A 19,506-nucleotide genomic window follows, 5' to 3' on the forward strand; every position below is an offset into this window, starting at 1 on the left:
ATGAGTCAGTGGCATGCGAGTGCTGGAGGCAAAGACACCGCTTTGAAGTGCGGTTGTGTAACTGTCCCTGCCTGGTAGAATTCTGGCACGTTGAGACAAAGGACTTAATTTAGGATCAGTCAAATACTGAATTCCATCAAGGTAGTTGATACTTAAGGTTAATAGGTGTGAATAAGAAATATAGCATACTAATGTGGGAACGCATCTTTGATCTGCATGGGAGAAGACGGAGTCTGTGTAAGTATCAGAGTGGTATATTCTAGTGCCCGATTTCTGAGTCATGTGAAGGAAAAAGAAAAAAACATTTCTGTGCTTATGCTGGAATTTTACTTCATAAATTATGCTCTTTCAGAAGCCTTTTCATGAGAAAGGCAGCTTGAACTAACAAATTATTTCTGCCTAATTTGCTTCAGTTTTGAGGTAGCTGAATAATCAACATCTAGGTCAGCTGTCTCTAGTTTTCTGGTTGTAGATAAAACTTTGAATGTTAACAGGAAAACCATTCATAAGTTTTCTGATTTTATGTTTTTAATACTACCTAGGCCTTTCTGTAGGATAGTTCTTGGATTCCAAGGCCAGTCTGCAGTGAAAATTCAATATGGAAACCTTCTTTCCTCTATTCAAAAGGAACATGGCTGAAAGGATGGAGAAATAACAGAAAAGGGACTTAAAGATTTCAGAAACGACTCCTTTTCCTTCCTTGAGATTCCACACTAGATTTTGTTAAATAATTTTTCATCTGTGTTGGAAGTCTCATTAAAATGAAGCTATATGTATGTATCCCCCTCTTTTTTAACAAAGTTTGTTATCTTGGCTTAAAAGTAAATCTGCATTTTATGTTTATAATCACCAAGCAACATGAATTGATGTATTTCTAAATTTACATGTGGTTTAAACAAAAATCATATTTGGCTGAAGCAAAAAGGGACAGTACTGCCTCCCTCTCAGTACTTGTGCATGTGTCGAGTGCTTAAATGGCTTCAACTGTCATTGAAATATCCTGAGCTTAATTTTATCAGGCCAAGGTGTTTAACTTCATTACAAAATTTAGCCAAATACTCTCCATATGCTTTTTGTCACTTCTAGGTTGAATCCTTAGTCTTCAAAATTAACAGTGTGTGGAGAGGAGCAACAGTGGTACCCTTCATCTTGAAATTATTTATGCTAGTTTTTCAGTGAAATTCAAGAATTATTAAAAACAAAATGGCCAAATCACTTTAGACTCTATCACCCCCACAAGCACCACTTTGATTCTTTTATCAGCAGTAAGTGTTGGAAAAAATACGAATTATCCTATTGTATGATTTGCATTTACTTTGCAAATGTGTCACTAAACATGTAGAAGATTAAATTTAAAAATTGTGTTAAAATATGTATTTCAAAACATTGTGAAAGCACAGTAATTCAGTAATTAATATGGTAGATAATGTGTCAGTTTTTCCATTTTCAGCTCTATCTATACAAGGGTTCATTGCTTTTGCTGCTCTCCTCCCTTGTAGTGGGTAGGAAGTTTAGTTGGAGCACCAAACTGAACAGAAATCAGTTTGGTTTTTTCAGGTTTTTTTTTTCCAGTGAGAATACAGGCTAGTATTTCCAACACTGTCACTAAAACAAAAGAGACCTCACTGCATAAAAAAATCCTTCTATTATGTACTTAGTTAAAATGTACATCTGTTGTTTAACATTTTTGTGAAAGTAATCTTCAGAGAACTAGATGCCTGAAAAATTCTGAAATGTGAAAACTGACTTTTTTGTGAGGCTTTAAGCTGGAAGGCAAATGCACATGTTTACCAAACCAGTTATTTTTCCCAGACAAATATCTAATTTGTTAAGATCTTAAAATTCTTTTGTGACCCCATTATTCAGGATCTGGTTAACAGTATTTACACCAAATAGGCTGTATATGTGTGAAGACATGGTGATATTAACTTCAGCAGTGCTCTCTGGAAATACAGACATAATTTTATGAATTGTTTTTAAAACAGCATGGCCATAACGATGGCATTTGCTGTAAATAGTTTTAAGGGAATCATTAAACATGTAAGGACTTTCAACAACATTGATAACTTATTAAATGTAATGTGTAGTGTAGATCACAGATGCAAGCCGTGAAGTGCTCCATGGAGACATTCTCCTGCCATGTTAATAAAAAATGTAGTGGAACAGTAGCAGACATTGCTGCTGCTGAAAGGACACTGCAGAGTGACTAGATCTTGTATTTTTGTGGCTTTGCTTGTTGTACATGACAACAAATGGATGGTAATTTGAATGTGTTTATAAGATAAAGGAGGGGAGAGGTGCGTGTGGTGTGCACATGAAGGCCTTTGAGGACTGAAGCTGGCAAAGTATAATTTTCCAAATTTTTTTTTTTTTTTTTTAATAAGGAAAGATAACAAGCATGAGGATCTTTGGGCACCTGCCCTGTAGAACTCAACAACTAGCTTGGCAGTTTTGGACCATTCCTTCATTTTGCTGCAAACACTTGTGGGGAAGGGATTAGTTACCATTCATGGTTTGGGAGATAATTGACAGCTTTGCTCTTTTCCTCATGTGCATTTACTTTTCTTCATTGCAATCTTCTAGACTGAAGTGTCTCAGAGTAAATTTGTGGTTACTTCTGTGTGATGTCATGCTTCAGCCTTCCTTGTCACTAGAGATTTCAATCAATAAGGCTGGTGGTTGGGAAATTTTCCAGCTCATCTGATGGAACTGTGTAAAGAGACTTGAAAACAATTCTGTTTATATCACAATCCTTCAGGTTTTGAGCAGGACTGTTTTCAAAAGGTTGAGCAAACACAGAAGCCCAAGAACAGCTTGAGAACCACTGACTTTTTTGAAAGAGTGTTGCTTCACTCATCCCTAATCCTATTAAATACAAGCTCTAGGAAAATAAGATTCTTCCACAGCTTAGAATAGAGGAAGCAGATTGTGGGTTATAGAGCACTGTTATTTCCCTCTCTTTTTTAGGTGGTGGGCAATGGGGATTGCTTTCTGTTGTAATTTCAGGAGGGAAAAAGATGCTTTAATTATGTCCAATCAAGAAAATACAACGTACTGAAATAATAAAAAAATTAAAATATTCTATTTGGTTTTGTCTCATATAAGAAAAAATTGACTTTTGAACATGAGTTAGATCTCTATTTCCCCATTTATTTCCTTATGTTTTCTGACTTTATTGTTTCAACTTTATCTTTTATTTTTCACTTAATCAGTTAGAATCCTTTTAAGTAACTACAGGTATTCCAACTCATTGCTACACTTTGTTAAATAATTCAACCCATTTTAACAACTCCAGTCAGAATGTTTGTCTCTTAAAAAGACTTCTCTTAGAATATATTCTTTCTTTTGTTCCTCTGTGCTGTAATAATTCAAACTTTTTTTTTCAGAAGACTCTCAAAGGAGTTGTGGGGTTTTCTTCTGTAAAATTACATGCTTTTCTCATTGACACTTGATCAGATTCTGACAGACTGTAAAATATTGCTAAATACCGATGGATTTTGATGGTCACAATTATGTTACTTCTTAAATGCAATTCAAATGCATCCTTTTGTTTAGTGGTACATTTTTAGTCTAGTTTGTCACCTGAAGTGCTGTGCATATCTGATGTAATGTAATAAACTTATCATTCATGGCAGATTGCAGAAGACACTGGCAGGTACTCTCTTTCATAGGAGTCACTATGCTAGAGTTAAATTTTCAGGACAAAACTTCATATGACTTCTATGTGTTCTGAATGGTTTTCCACTCTTAGGTTTGTTATGATTTTTGCTTTATATTGAATATATCAGCATGTTTCCATTCCTGCAGTTCTAGATTTTTTGCTTTGATTTCTTTCCTGTTTAAGAGTAATTTGGCACAGTTCCTTAACAGTTGCCTTTAAGTATAAAATCCTTCTGGATTCTGATGCTGGAGAATATGGAGGGCATCAAAGGCTGGACCACAATACAGAGTACTTCTCTGAAGAATATCCTCACAATTATCGACCTAATTCAATTATGGTAAGTAAATTGTTTGGGGTGTTGGTTTGTTTGGAGGGGGTTTGTTTGCTTTTTTAAATTCTACTTTAATCTGTGTAAGTCTTGCAATTCTTTGGGCAAATATGGAGTCTATTCTAGTATCTGGGAGAGGGGGAAATTTTAATTTATTTCCTGAAATTAACCTTTGTCTAAATACAGTAGAGATAATAACATTATGATTTGATTTTAATCAATAATGTTAACTAATTTTTCTCTTTCAACCTTACTTTTATATTTCCATGCACTTTTGCAGTGTCTGGCGCACAGTGTTCCTTGCCAACATGCATGAAAACCTACTAATATACTAATATGCTTTTGAGTTACTATCCTTGATATTATAATTTGCTTTATATTCATGTCTGAGAAACTCCATCTTCATGCTTGCTTTGTTTGAAGCTCTGCAGAAACTGAATCTTGGTTTGCTGTCTTAAAATCATGTGCTTAACTCTAAGAATTAGAGCAAATCATGCGTTTGCCAACTAGCTTTTTCCGACTCAGTTTACAGAAAAACTTTGCCAAATGGAACAGAATTTCTCTGTTCACATCAAGAATTTCAAAGATCTCTAAAGTGGTATGAGTAATGGACAAAGACTTTCCAACAAATCACCTGAGATGAACTGGGAGACATATCCTTGCATGCAATTTCTGTTAGCTGAGGTGGTCACTAATAAAACTCTACCTTTCTTAATTGCTCTTGAAATCAGAATCATTACAATTAGCAATTTGAATACTATATTTTCCCCATTCTTTATGTATACATATATATGTGCACATATTTCCCATTCTTTATGCATTCACATATGTCTGTATGCTCACAAGCACAAGAAAATAAGATTCAAAAAGGCTGAGAATTAAGGCAAGAGTTCACTGAAAAAATTCTCGAAACACTTATATTGCTGAGTAGATTTTTATACTTAAAACATTTGTGTGGGTGAGGGGTATGTGTCTCTATGCACAGGTATATTGGTACACATGAATACCTGCAAATAAGTTACACTTGTAACCTTAAGAGCCTGCAAAAATGGAGCATTTGCACTGATTTGTGTGGGCCACTCCTCTTCCATGGCAGAACGGAACATGAATTTCTAATGTCACATCTAAACTTTTCTCATGAGATCTAAACTCCTGAGAATGATTGTCACTTCTAATCTCTCCCTCTCTTTCTTTCACTGTATCCAGAGTATTGGCATTTCTTTCATTTGCCTGATTTAAAATAATTTCATTACATAAAAATTTTTTGTGCTTTCGTTGTGCTTGGTGTAAAGGATCTTAGGAATGGTTTTTTGTGGTTTTTTTTTTAAAGTATCTGCATGTGACAATGTCCTCATAACATGGGTAAGTATTTGTGCTAATTTGAAATGAAAGGTCTAGGATTTCATTCCTGAAGGTTATGTAGCAAAGTAATGCTTCCAGAATTCTTGCTTCATGTGCCCAATTCAAATACATTGCCTAGGTGATTGGAGAGCATCTTAATTATCTATCACTAACTTTTGCAAGCCAACTAACTGTAATTCGGAATGTATATTTCACATTTGGTCCGTTTGATGGTGAGTGCAAGCCATCCAAGGCAGAAAAAAGAATGACAGAATGTGAAGCTGCTGTTTGTTAGGAGCATGTGGAAGATAAGGCATGTGGCAAACACAGCAGCAAACGCACTTGTGCAGCATAAGCTGTGGCATGGCAATGGCACCTCTAGGTAAGAAACAAACCCAGCAGCGTGGGTCAGGTAAACTTTCTCTCACGTCCTTCATATTCACAATTCACAGACCACCTTCAGCCAACCCCCCAGAGGATGCCCCATGCACCAAATAAAGGTAAAATACCAGTGAAAGGACACCGAGTAAAAGTAACTGGGGAAAAAAACCTGGAAAACCTAAATTCAGCAAATAGATCTTCACGTAAGGAAGAACAGAAGTTACAGTAAATGCCTCCAGCTGCTATTTTGCAGTAAAACAAAGATGTTTTATTTTAAGTAGCAATTTACATTGAAGTTATTGGGTAATTTGTCCTGTTTAGGTGTTTCTTTAGGCTTATATGCAGTTTCTAAAATCCAACTCAAAAGTCCTCCCATCAGATTTCTTTTGAAGTAATGTATGATGCCACCCTGATAAACTCATAGAAGTTATTTTCCTGCCATTTAATAATTATTTTATTCTCTTTTCATAATGCATGAGACTTAAGTTTGTTCTTTCAAAAATTTTAGTTCCTCCTCCACCACAAACTTCAAGGAGGTAGTTTTTTAATGACAGATGCACCTCCCTTAAGGTGTATGAGTAAACATTGTCAGCAAAACATGTCCAGAGGGTCGTGACAAAATGAAATCATATGCAATAATTCTGCTTCTCAAGTCAAGCTTAAATAGCACCCAAATGCGTTACAAAAATAGAAGATTAAATGTGACATGATTCATTCTAAAAAAATCACCTAATAAAAGAAATATTCAAGGTGGCATATCAAAATGAGAAGAAGGGAGATATGAAATTCCTGGAGCAAAGAATCCTGGAAGAAGATGAAGCTTTGTAAGTGCTGCTGAGCATTTCACTGTACAGTTTTCAGGCTTGTTTAGTAAAGCTATTAGAGGGCCAGAATTCAAAATCATCAGAAACACCCTGAAAATGCCATAGAAAGTGCACAGAAATTTCCTTTGTAATATGACTTATTTAAATAATTGTACTAATTTTTCCATTTCACTGCTTTTTTATAATGGATTGTTAACAAATATATGAAATGTACATAACATTCCATGTAATCAAACTTTCTAATAACGAGCTGTGAACCATTTTGTCACTTTTTACCACAGCTTCATTTCTGTTTACAATTCCACTGTGGTATTCTCATACTTGTCTTTTTTGGGGTATGTTTTATAAAAGATGTGTGCTTTTTGAATGCTTCTATAAACCTTTAGTCTTGCTTATGTCTCATCATCTCTTTGCAAGATGTAAATTAAGTGCTGCACACACATTTCAACCCCTGCCAGATCTTAGTGCCCCTTTAGGGATTAATTCATTTGTTGGTAACGAATTTGGCTTTTGTGGTTGGATGTGAAATTTAGGTGTGGGGCAGGGGGAAGAAGTAGTATAATATTTTAATAACATGTCACTCAAAATGTTTTGTTGGTCTTTTCTAAGGTATCCAACTTGACTGAATTTTACTGTAGGAAAGAGCTAGCTATCAATAAGTGTCCTACCAAATTTTTTGTACCCCAGCAAAAGTTTGGATTTATATGAAAATGGAGGGGGGTTATACTTTGTGCACCAACAGAACTGAGTAATAAGGCTAAGTGGAATATTGCAGAGGATGTTGTGTCATTGGAAAAGTAGTATATGATTTATTGTGAAATATAATTGCTTAACATATTTCAACTTCCATAGATTTACTTTTTCTGTAGTTCATTCCAATTAGTTAAAAAAATAAATAGATGTCAGAGTATTCCTTTTCTGTTGTCCCCAGTGCTGTCTTTTTTCTGATTCTCTATTTTTGGCATTCAGTGACATAATCTTTTCACATTAAATGAAAGTGAAATTATGTAGTTTATTTTAAGAATATCCTTATTATAGGCTTGGGTTTTTAACCTTGACCTCAATGTATACTATTCAATGTCAAAGTGCAACTTCCTGCTTCCTTGAGTCTGTGGACAAATTAAAATACTCCCATAGACTGAAATGATCTAAAAGCTTTTAGTGACCTTAGCTTTGAAAATACTCATTTAAATAACTTTCATGATAAGGATTTATGTATGGAATTTTAAGGGACTGATGTAATCTTTAACTGTTGTCTCCCCTGGCATGCACAGATATACAGATTAAATGAAAGAACATTTGTAGTTAACTGTTCAAACGAGGTGAATCAGTCGGAATTTAATACCAGAAAGGTCTTTTTGATTTTTAGCTCTTGATGATTAAGACTTCTAAATGCATTTGTTCATCTTCATTGGTTGTTTGACTTCTTAAAACCACCAGCAAATGTAATGCTTCCAAAGTTACTCTGTCAGTAATTTTGTTTTATCCTATCTTCCTTCTCAGTCTACTTGTTTTTCAGGGGGTTTTGCCATCTCTTTTAGAGTACTTTTTGTCAATGTGAAAGAAGAGTGCGAAGATAATACAGGAGCAAGTTTGAGACACACCCTGTGCAATATATGGACTTCTTTTGCATAAATGAAGCAAGACAGTCTAAGAAATTATTTTCTGCATATTCATGCTGTATAGCTGTAAATTGAAAAACAAATTGGAAGGCAGAACTTCACATTCTTTTAAGCGTACCTTCTTTGTCATGTGCAATATCTAGCAAAATGAAAACCAAAATGTGTGAGGTTTTGTATAATAAATTATAGTCAGAAAGGAAGAGCTATCATCTATTTTATTCTTTGATGGTTAATTATATTCTCAGAATAGTGTCCGTGTGTGACAATTAGTGGTAATACAGGGACAGGAGATTGTCTAAAGCCCTCATTTTAATTAAAAGTTTGGGATAATGTTGGCACAGACTCTTGTGACATTGCCTTCTGCATCTACCAGCTGCAATATGTGCTACTGAGTATTTTTCTGCAGTGCCTGATCTAGCTCTGAGTTCTAGTAATTCTCCCATCTGTTACAAAATGACCTTGAAATTATTTTTAGGGCTTGGTGTTTTCCAGTCCTGAAAGTCAGATGAAGAGTAGTTCATTGCAGTTCCAGCCAATTTCAGTTGTGCTTGCACCTGGTACTGAATTAGTCTGACAGATCTGAAAGTAGCAGTTGTCATTTGCAGAATCTCTTGCTTGTGGGTTTTTAGATACATTTGGAGATTGCTGAGTATTTTAGTCCTCTCCTGGAATATATAAGGTGATATTTCTGCTTGTAGCTGCTGCTGTTCACAGGTGCTTCCTACATGTAGTATTCCTGTACTCTTCTTAACTCTTTTAATGTCTTTTTTTTTCCTTGAAGTTATCTGGATATTCATAGAAAAAAACGTATAAGGAGTAAGTGTTTGGCTGAAAACATCTTGCATTCCTGGCCAGTAGTAGTACCAGTTGTTTTTTCCCTGTTTGTGAGATAGGCATCATGAATAGACTATGATCGTGACAGAACTCCATGTGTGTTGGTGGCAAAGCGGTTGGCTTTAAAAAAATCTCCTTTTTTTTTTTTTTTTTTTGTCTCTTTACTAGAGATACTGTTTGAATGCCAGAAGCCTTCATCTGTGTGGGACTTGCCTCGTTGCAGACAGTGTAACTGCCTCATATTGACATGCAGTATAAAAAGGTCAAAGGTGCTAACAAAAACCTGTTTTGTATTTGACTTATAAACAAGATTCCTGTCCCCCACCATCTTCTTTGTTAGCACATCTGCTGATGAAGTAACAGCAGTTACTCCATTCCTGCCAAATTGAGAATAAAAAGACTTTCAGTGATATTTTATGACTAAATGTTTGAAAGTTAACTTTGTCAAAAACTGTCTTTGCAGCTGAGTCATCCTGTCTCAAACAGATTTGATGTCTCCAGTTCCCATGTTACACTCCCCCATCAGAAAAGGCCTCATGAACCTTCCTGAGTGTCTTTTTAGATGTCTTGATGGCTTCCTAAAGTAGTGGAGTTTGTGTGAACCTTAGAGGGCTCAAGGTTGTGAGTTAGCAATTGGTATAGAGAGCAGAGGGACAATTTGCTGAGATCTAAAGACATGAATAACCTGGTCTGACCTCAGAGCTCACCCTGCTGAAAGCAGGGAGTTTGGGTCTCCTGAGGGCCTTTCCAGCATGGGTGAGCCTGGAAGGGAGGAAGTGGCTGGAAAGGGTGTTCAGGTTGAGCAGAAAGCTTGACACAGAAGAGAGACTCTGATGGTGATTTGATTGATGCGAATCAAGATGTGGGTTAGCTATGAATGAATTCTCTTTAGTGTTCTGTTCTTTGGGTTTTCACTTCTGTCCATGTTCATCAAGTGAGCCTTGGGAAATGGTGAAGGAGACATGAATGGGATAAAACTTGAGATCAGAAAAAGCAGGTTAAAAGAACAGAAATCAATAGAACTGAAGCTGGTAATTGAAAGTATATAATTCAGCAACAGTATATGAAAGAATAAACTTCTGAGACACGCTTCCCAGGATATGGAAAAAGTAAAAAATTGCATATCTCTGATAATGTTTTTTGCTGATGAATACCTAGGTTTCCTGTGATGGTTTTAATCAGGAAATCTCTTTGTACTTTTAGTATACTTGTCTATTTATAGATAGCTATATATCTCAGGCTGTATACTATATATATAATGAAGAAGGGCAAGAAGGTGATTTTGCAAATCCACTGATTGGAAGAGCACCTTAAGAAAAAAAATGGCAAGTCCCTTGACAAAGGGAAGACTCAAAACTTTGATGGACAATATGGACAATACAGGAGTAGTCAGTGCCTTTTTTCGGCTCTGACTCCAAGGGCAAAGCCTGCTTTCAGACCCTTTCTGTGTGACAGTGCACCACTGAAAATAAAGTGGCAGAGCAATAGGTTAAAGATGCTGTATATAAGTGAGATACACCCAGAGGCTTGGATGATTTCAGTGATGTGATTGCAAGGCTATTGTCTGAGAAAAATCATAGTGGCCAGGGGAAATTTCTGACAACTGAACTAAGGCTGAAAAGGAAGGCTGAGGAAAGTAGGGAAGTTCCTCAAGAAGTCAAGAACCACCTCCTCTTGGAATCTCTGTCCAGGCAAGTGGGTTACATGAGATGGGTCAGTCAGAAAGCCATCCTGGATTTAGCAAAGTCAGAACATGCACGGTCAGCCTGATTGCTGTCTTGATGAAATGACTCAAGCTGTATGCACAAGGTTGCTCCAGTCAGTTCAGTAAGACTTTCAGCCTGGTCTCCTGCAGCATTCCTGCCTAAGAGCTGAGGATCTACAGGGCTGGATAAGATTGTTGGGTCACTGGGTTTGGCTGGGCCACTGCAATGCCAGCAATCAGAGGCCCAGTGTCCAGCTGCTGTTTGGTATCGAGGATACTGATACTGTTTGGAGTCTTGAGCAGTGACCAGCATGATGAGACAGAGCACAGTTGTAGGTGACACTGAATTGGAGTGAACCATTGATCAATTGAATGTTGAAGGTCCAATCCAGACATATCTAGAGCTAAGGATTGCCCATACTTTTATGTATTTGAAGGTGTCTGGTCTCAAACATACAATAAAATGCTTGCATTTCAACTTATCCTGTCAGCAGTGGATTCCTGGCTTTTTTAATCGTGTCATTTAGTGGCAGATTGAAGGATATGCTTGGAGCACAGTCAACTTGGTACAATGGCTTGAAACAGTCAGTACAGTCAGGAAAAATATGGAGAAAATAAATTTAAGTTAAGGGGATATGTTACTACGAGAGTGGTAATTCAGGTGAAAGGGGCTGAAAGAAAAGGAATAATATTGGAGTGAAAAGGCTGAGTAAGTTCTGTGGTTCAGGCTGTCAGAAGGAGGAGTGGAGGTGAGAAATCTGGGCTGAAAACCCTGCTGGGATCCTGGCCATATAATCTTCCAGTTTGCACCTTACCTCAGGAAAGACGAGTGATCTTCCCAACCTCGCTGGTCACATTTTTCTTCCTCAGTCCATCACACAAATGTTCTGAGTTCTGTCTGTTGAAACAAGTAACAAAGCCACAGCACACAGAACATAGTATTTCTGGAAATATTGTTGGACTGGGGGAAAGGAATACTACTTATGTATTTGTAACAAGTATTATCTAATACTTGTGTAGTACTTTTTCTTTTAAAAAAATTGTACACCGGTGGAATGAATAATTAGTAATCTTATTTGTAATTATTAATATGTTTAATCAACAATTGGTATTTTTTTCATTGTTCATGCCTTAATTGTTGCTTTTTGTAGCAAATAGCCTTGGAGGTGGTTACACTGACCAATGAAATAAGATTAGGAGATAGTGCCATATGTGGCTTTTCTATGGTTTACCAAGAAGCCCACCAACATGAAAAACTCTAAAATGCATATTTAATTTCCCTAGGTAAGGACAAAGTATGTGACTAAAGTAATAAGCTGGCAGATACTTCTCTTCACAGCAAATGGAAAACACATCTGTCATTAGTTTAAATACAATCATCTGCACAAATTCTGAAACTGTGCTTAAACCAGTTTTAAAATCCTGATTGTCGGTGAAGTGGTTGGAGCTGGATGATCCACACTGCTCTCAGATTCTCAGATGATGTAAATTGACTTTAAAGGAATTGGGCTAATTTACTCCTCCTAGGATCTGACACATTATTGACCAGAATATAACTGAGAATTGCTGTGTCCTCTATTAACGTTAATTTTTATTCTCTTAACTGAAGTAACATTTTACAAATTCTTCCTTAGAAAACTTATTTCTGTTTGTTCCTTCTCCTTTCTCACTTCATCATCCAAACCCAGAGCGATGAATTTCTCAGTACACAACTTCAAAATCTCTCCTTTATCTATATGTTTTGAGGTAGTTGACTTCATTAAGTGTTTCCTCTCCTGCACAGGTTTATAGAAGCTATTTATCACAGAAACCTTAGGGGAAATCATTATGTTCACTGCCTTTCAAGTAGCATTGGACACAGTTCTGTCTGGTTCAGTGAAGATCAGCTGTTCTTTCCCTTTTTCTCCTTTTCCTAAAGCTCTTTCCTTTATTGCTTTACTCTGTTTTGAAAACAGTGAAAGCCTTTCATGCCATCAGGCTCTCGTTAGCAGATAACGCAGTCGAAATTGCAGAATATTAGACATTCCACAGAGATGAAGGATAGTCTAAAAGAGGACGTTGTCAGACTGAAGCCAATAATCTTCAATCTTGTGTTACCTTTTATAATTGCATTTTTATTGACTTGTTCAGAAAACACATTCATAGACCTGACAATTGATGGAGTACCGTGTATCAAGGTAATTGGTGGATAGCACATATCGGTCTTGTTTGCTGATGGTGACCGCTCAGCTTGGAAGGAATGCCGTGAAAAATACATCGCCACATTTTGTCATCTATGAGGACTCTTTTGATTATATGTGTTATTTTTGTGGTATGCAGGGAAAAAAGGGGAAGACAAATGCGATCATTTACATGGTTAATTTTGATTCTGTCCAATCTTGAGAGTGAGTTATATTGCTCAGACACTGACATTCCATAGACATGCCAAGAGTGCGAACAATATGCTGCTGTGTCATATTGCTGGTATTTACCTGTAGCAAATGACATCACAGGCCTTGGGACAACTGTAATTCACAGCAGAAGGGAGTTGCAAAACTTTGTCATTTATCATTGACCAGTCTGTTGACCTAGATGTCCTCAGGTTTCTGAAACTGGTCGTTGTAAGTCATATGAGGCCCTCTCCTGGTAGCCACCTAAAATATATCATGATGAGATATTTAAAAAAAAAAAAAAAAAGTAGAAAAGAGATTGAAAATAGATTGTAATCAGTCTGCCTTTTAAATTTTTATCTTGTGTAATTCCAGTGCTAGGGACTAAGCAGTCAATAATCATACTTTAAATATTATATTTATGACCCAAAACACTGCACAAATGAAAGATTTTTAACAGTTAAAATATGGGGATTTTTTCCAAATGCTGTTATTAAGAAGTTGGGTCCTGTAAGGTTTCTGGGTTTTTCAGCTGTTCTTGTTCTTGTCCCGTTTTTCCCAGGTGTACATTCCAAGCAGAGTGGCTCTTGTGCTTCAGAACACGGATATCCCAAAGTGAAGTTCTCTGTATCTACCACCAAGGAAGCAAGTCACCAAGAAGTGCTGATACACTGTACTAGTACTAAGTATAACAAAACTTGCTCTAAGGAGGCTTTCTGAGACTGAGTATAGTAATATTAGGTGTTTAAAATGTAAGATTAATATTCACATGTAATTGCAGAGCTCTTGACTTGCTAGACCCTCTTTTGAGGAAGCTTTACAAAGAGGCAGAAAGGAAAACGTTGGGTTTGTAGTTCTAGTAGTACAAAATTACACTTAAGGTGTTGCAAAGCAGCAGGTATTCTCAATTAAAATGTTGTTTACAGAACTTCATCAGGAATGATAAGAGTGATCCTGCTCCAAAGTTTGTAATTTCTTATAATCCTCATTTTGATAGTGAATTCAAATATTCATTATATATTAATGCTTCTTACTAAAAGTAAGTAGTTTGCTTAAATAAAACAGAAGTTTTTGGCTAAAAGGCAGCCTTAACGGTTTGTGGGACCTAATTTGAGGCTCCTCTTCTTCAATGAAGTCTAACATGGAATTAGAAATGTTTATCCAAAAGGATGAGAAGGTCCTCTGAGAGTCTTGTACTTTGCCATTTTTTATTTAATTAAAAATGCACAAAAATGCTGGGCAGCAAAACGAACGGGCCGGTTGAGTGGTGGCCTGCTGATGCTATTGTGTGTGCTGGTTATCTGCTCCCACCTAATCGCTTAGTCTGAGCATCTCACTTGTTGCAGCTGGACAAAAGTCACACAACTCTTCTACTTAGATCACTAAAATGTTCAGTGAGAAGCATGTTTTGGTCTTAATGCAACAATACCACACTGGAAGAGGTACTTAAAGTGCAGTTCTTCCCACTGCATTTATTTCACTGACATCAGGACCTTGCAGTACTGATTTCACTACTTCCAGAAGCTGCCTTTCAGCTTGGAACATGATGATGTTCTTGCACTTTTATAACTTTTGAAACATTGCTTCTCATGAAGAAGCAGTCTCAAAATACAGTGATCAAACTAAGGTGGTTTTTTTTGATTAAAATTAAGATAGTTAATTATTGGAGTGCTGCTAAGATAATTCAAGTGAGTTCCTTCACGAGCTACAACTTTTTTGTAAAGAGTAAGATTTTGTATATTTGAAAATGTATTGCAGAGTATTCTGGAAAATTAATACCAAATTAACGAGACATGCTTTATTTTGTTCCATTTATTTAAAAACATATTTGAATTGGTTCTGAAATGAATGTCTTTTGTACAAATCTGAATTTTCTAACTTTTAAAGTAGCCAAAGAGGAAGATGTCCGTGACCATTTCCAAGTCATAATTTTACCCAGTTTCCTTTGTGAACCATTGTGTAAACTACTGAAGAGTTGGTGCCAGCACTGACAATCTATTCACAGTTCTTGGAATGCTTACTTGTGGCTTACTTCCTAAGCAAAATAAGGGATGGAATAATGCAGCATGATGGAAAAGAGTCTTTTGCAGAGTTCACACTGAGAAGACTTTGTGGACATCCCCAGTCTGATATGTTCTGTGTGGCAGAGAATGTTATATTGCAGTTGAGTACCATAGGATCATGCTTCATTTTCCTCTACACCAGTTTGATCATTGTTTGGTTGTGGGCTAATAAGAGCATTCCTGTTACGCTATGACTTTAAATAAAATATACTGAACTGTTTTAGCAACTGGAACTGATTATCTTTTTTTTTTTCCCAGATTGTTTTCCTTGTAGTGAAATAACGAGCAACTTCTAATACATGTTATATTTACATTGTATTGATCTAATATGTTTTATAGGGTGGTTTGTTTTTTTTTTTTTTGTTTTTTTTTACTGGCACCAGTTCCAGGTTTCAAAATGTAATGCAAGGCAAGCGTCTGTGTCAAAACTTTTTCCAAGAGAAGGAATAAATGTATGATGTGAAGTAAAAACTGTAAAATTACATGCAAAATAAACTCTGAGGAGGAGAAAACAAATACATATATGGTTTCATTCCTTGCATTGTAAAACGATTTTACAGTGGTCTTAACTCTGAAAGATTACATTTTGCCCCATCCTGAAATCAGGGACTTGTCTTGGTCAAAAAAAAAATCATAATGAGATTGGTAGAATATTTTTTCCTATGCATATTTTCTTTAACATAGTGATAGATTAGTAAAAGTGAACCACAAAATTTGCAAGGTAAACATGCAACTACAGAAAGCATAATAATTAGGGTTTTTTGGAGCCCACCTCTGCATTTGTGAGAGTGCTACTGCCTGTCTTGCAAGGCTGGAAAATTTTCCCTTGCAATACCCCTGGAGAGCCAATTTCTTCCTCCTGCTGTTTGAATTTTGATGGATTATGAAGAGAAATTAAGCTTTCACCTTCCTTCTAGTGACACTCTGATTGCAACCAAGGCTCCTCCTTACGGTCATGTTCTGAGGCTGTCACCATGTCTGGTTGAAGCCTGACACATTCTGAGAAGCACAGGAGCTCCAGAGCTTTTTTGCTTGGCCACACCTCAAATCAGCACTCCTTAGTTCTGTCACAGAAGTAAATGAAGTGGTCTGTGGTGATTTATCCCAGGGCACAAAGCTCTCCACAGATATTCAGACATAGTGAAGGAACACTCTTTAAAGATAACCTTTCTTAGTCTACAGGACTGATAAGGATTTATATTTCAACATTTAGAAATGCAGACCTCCCCGTCACCTGGGAATTCTTGGTAGCCCTGGCCACAGAAGTTGTTGCTCCACAATTTCTCTAACACTCCATGAGAACTCAAGCTCACCTTCACCTGCCAGTTCATCTAAAGTTTCAGACTGACCTTCCCTCAGTCTTGCACTCTGTGTGTGAAGGGTTCTTTGTACTTAATAATTCGATTTACTCTCCAGACCAAGTGGTTATTATGATAACAGGCAGGCGTCCACTACACTGCGGTGTTCTATGAGCAATGAATTTTAATTTCCATGCTGTTTTCTCCTCCTCCCACAACTCAAGCTTTACTGTCCTGAGGTTGATTTTAAAGATGAAGAATGGAGTCATTGTTTAAAATTGGTGAGTACTTCTGGAAAACAAATTTTAGTGGGAAAAAACTCCACTTTCTGGGGTTTCTTTCCTATGAAGTTTTTCTTGCTCATTCTATTCAATTTAGTAAAGACTTTTAACCATGTGCTCTGAAAGATGGGAATGTGGTGCTGGTAGTACTCTGCCAAAGGGAGAGCAGCTGTGTGAACAGTAAGATACCAGATAAGCAATTGTGTGGTACTTGCAGATATTGCAAAGTGATATTTTTGTGTATTAATCTGTCAGTCACAGTTCTGCTTTCAAACGATGTTTTAAGCATCTTGAAGTAGTTTTAGCTTCCCCATTTTTTTCATGACTCCAGGTTCTTAACAGCCCATCAGTGGTTAAAGGAAGAACTTCCTGTCTATTTAAGTCTCATTTCTTAGAGCTTAAAAGTAACTCAGTAGTTAAGAGTGAAGGGTAACTGAATGAACATCAGAAATTGTTTCCTTAAATAAATGTGGACATTCTATTCTGAATACGTTAAGGTGTATGATTTGTCTGTCTTCTGCTTCATAATTTGATTTTCTAGGGATTTAAGTATTCTGCATTTAAGTGTTTTATCATTGACTGATGTTTCCAAACTGGGTGTGTTGTCATTGTTGAACTACTGCTACGGAGATGAAGCAGTGTTTTACATATTTTCATATATCATACCTTGGCTTATATCCCAGTTTCATAAAAATCAGCCTGTAAGTGGCATCTTTGTAACAATTAATTGGAAGAGTTTGCCAAGGAAGATTCTGGACATGTGTGTGTTTTCACACCTCAGAGTTTATGGTGCAAGTGTTTTGAAAGGGTTGAGAGTGTAATTTGCTGTGATGGAGAGCTGTCTCTTATGCCAGTCTTACTTTTTAATTCGGTTTAGATTATCTAGAGTTGGTTTCAGATCCTTGAGGAGAGAAGCAGCTTCTTTCTGAAAGTTTCACAAGCATTTAAGAAAAAAAAAGAAATCCAAAGGGTTTGGTCATGTTTGCCTTTGCATAGAGAGAAAAGGATTTATTTTCTTCATGCAATGTTTCCTTTAGGTAGGCTTTGTCAGGTTTTGATTTATGTGAAAATAAGCTGCAGTAGTAGTGATGGGCTGACATATGACTGCTCTTATTAAAAATAATTATATAAGTTGTTGGGTAAAAATAACTCCAGTTTAATACGCTAAAAATATTCTGCTTGTGGAAAGGTAGAAACAAAAGGTAATGATGACTCATTAGATGAGACAAATTATGTTTTTCATGCCTGTGAGTACAATATGTACCCCGTAAATATAAATAAGTTTTGGCTATTCATGTGAAATTAATGCCTAAAATAAATTAGGAGAAAATGTAAGCACTTGTATGTATTGAAGAAATCAGTCTCAACTTAGCTGCTGGTTTTGCATTTTTACAAAGCTAATCTGAACTCTTAAAAAAAAATCTCAAGTGAACTAGGTCTGAAAACTGTCTTAAAAAGTTAAGACAGATAATAATTTCTCAATATTAGGAGAGTATTAAAATTGATGCAGCACTAATTATCCATGCCATTTGACTCAACGTCAAATTAACTTCAAATTTTCAGCATTGTTAAAAGCTAGGAGTGAACTTTCTCCACTTGCTTGTTTCTTCTGACTGTGCCACAGATGACAATTTAAATGTATAGAACAAGGACAGTCTGTTATTGACTATTCGATGCTTTACCTCGTTTTGTCTTTGCTGGTGGTATGAGGTTTATGACAGAACAGGTACAGTGCATTTAGGAAGAGAGCTGTGTCTGCAAACACTGAAGAAACCAAGCTGCCAGTGCTGTAATGGGTGTCGTGGTTTAACCCCAGGCAGCAGCCACGCCTGAGGCAGCCACTCAAAGCATCAGAAAGGTAAAAGCTGGAAAACTCATGGGTTGAGATAAAGACAGCTTACTAGGAAAAGCAAAAGCCATGCACACAAGCAGAGCAAAACAAGGAATTCATCCCCTGCTTCCCATGGTTGGACAGGCCTTTAGCCATCTCCAGGAGATCAAGGCCCCGTCATGCCTAACACTGACTTGGGAAGACAAACACCATCATCACTCCAAATGTGCCTTCCTTCTTCCCCCCACTTTATATACTGACCACGATGTCACATGGTCTGGAATATCCCTTTGGTCAGTTGGATCACCTGTCCTGGCTGCGTCTCTTCCCAACCTCCCAGGCACCCCCAGCCTCCCTGCCAGCATGAAAGTGTGAGAAACAGAAAAAGCCTTGGCCTGTTGTAAGCCCTGCTCAGCAATAACAAAAACATCTCTATTACCCTCACTGTGTTCTGCACAAATCCAAAACACAGCCCCATACCAGCCACTGTGAAGAAATCTAACTCTACCCCAGCCAAGACCAGCACAGAGGGACTTGGGAGCGAGCACCCAGCTGTCCCGGGATACTGGGTCTGGTGGGGCAGGTTCATGCTAAAATAGTGTTAATAAATCAGTGTTTTGGCTGTTGCTGAATGGTGCTTGCACAGTGTGAAGGCTTTCTATTTCCTACCCTGTCCTCACTCACCCCTTGCCAGGAAGTGCCTGGACATCTTCCTGCTCATGAGAAGTGAATGAATTCCTGTTTCTGCTTTGCTTGCACGTGCTCCTTTTGCTCTCCCTGTTAAAGTATTGTCTTCATCCGCAAGCATTCTCACCTTCCTTCTATTCCTGGAGGAGAGGGAAGTAACCAAGCTGCTTGTGAGGGTGTTTGGCTGTTTTCTGGGATCAACCCACCACTTCCAGCAAAATCTGAGTGAGCTGTGCACCTCAGAAGGAAGTTGGCTGGTGGGATGAAAGCAGGTGAAGTTG

At 37.1% G+C, this 19,506-nt stretch overlaps 1 protein-coding gene across 2 annotated transcripts in view; it reads left to right on the top strand.

The window, feature by feature from the left end:
- Positions 1 to 15,646, top strand: part of GBE1 (1,4-alpha-glucan branching enzyme 1) — a 143,408-nt gene extending 127,762 nt beyond the window's left edge. The window contains exons 15-17 of one of the 2 annotated variants that reach the window (XM_032096931.1): positions 3,881 to 3,998; positions 5,783 to 5,830; positions 13,628 to 15,646. In XM_032096931.1, coding sequence (XP_031952822.1) covers positions 3,881 to 3,998; positions 5,783 to 5,830; positions 13,628 to 13,684 — 223 coding nt within the window. In that variant the 3' untranslated portion in view covers positions 13,685 to 15,646. The remainder of the gene's footprint in view (positions 1 to 3,880; positions 3,999 to 5,782; positions 5,831 to 13,627) is intronic. The other variant, XM_032096941.1, reaches the window with a different exon arrangement.
- The last annotated feature ends 3,860 nt before the right edge of the window (positions 15,647 to 19,506 follow it).

Source organism: Corvus moneduloides, chromosome 2 (genome assembly GCF_009650955.1).
Source record: "Corvus moneduloides isolate bCorMon1 chromosome 2, bCorMon1.pri, whole genome shotgun sequence".
NCBI lineage: Eukaryota > Metazoa > Chordata > Aves > Passeriformes > Corvidae > Corvus > Corvus moneduloides.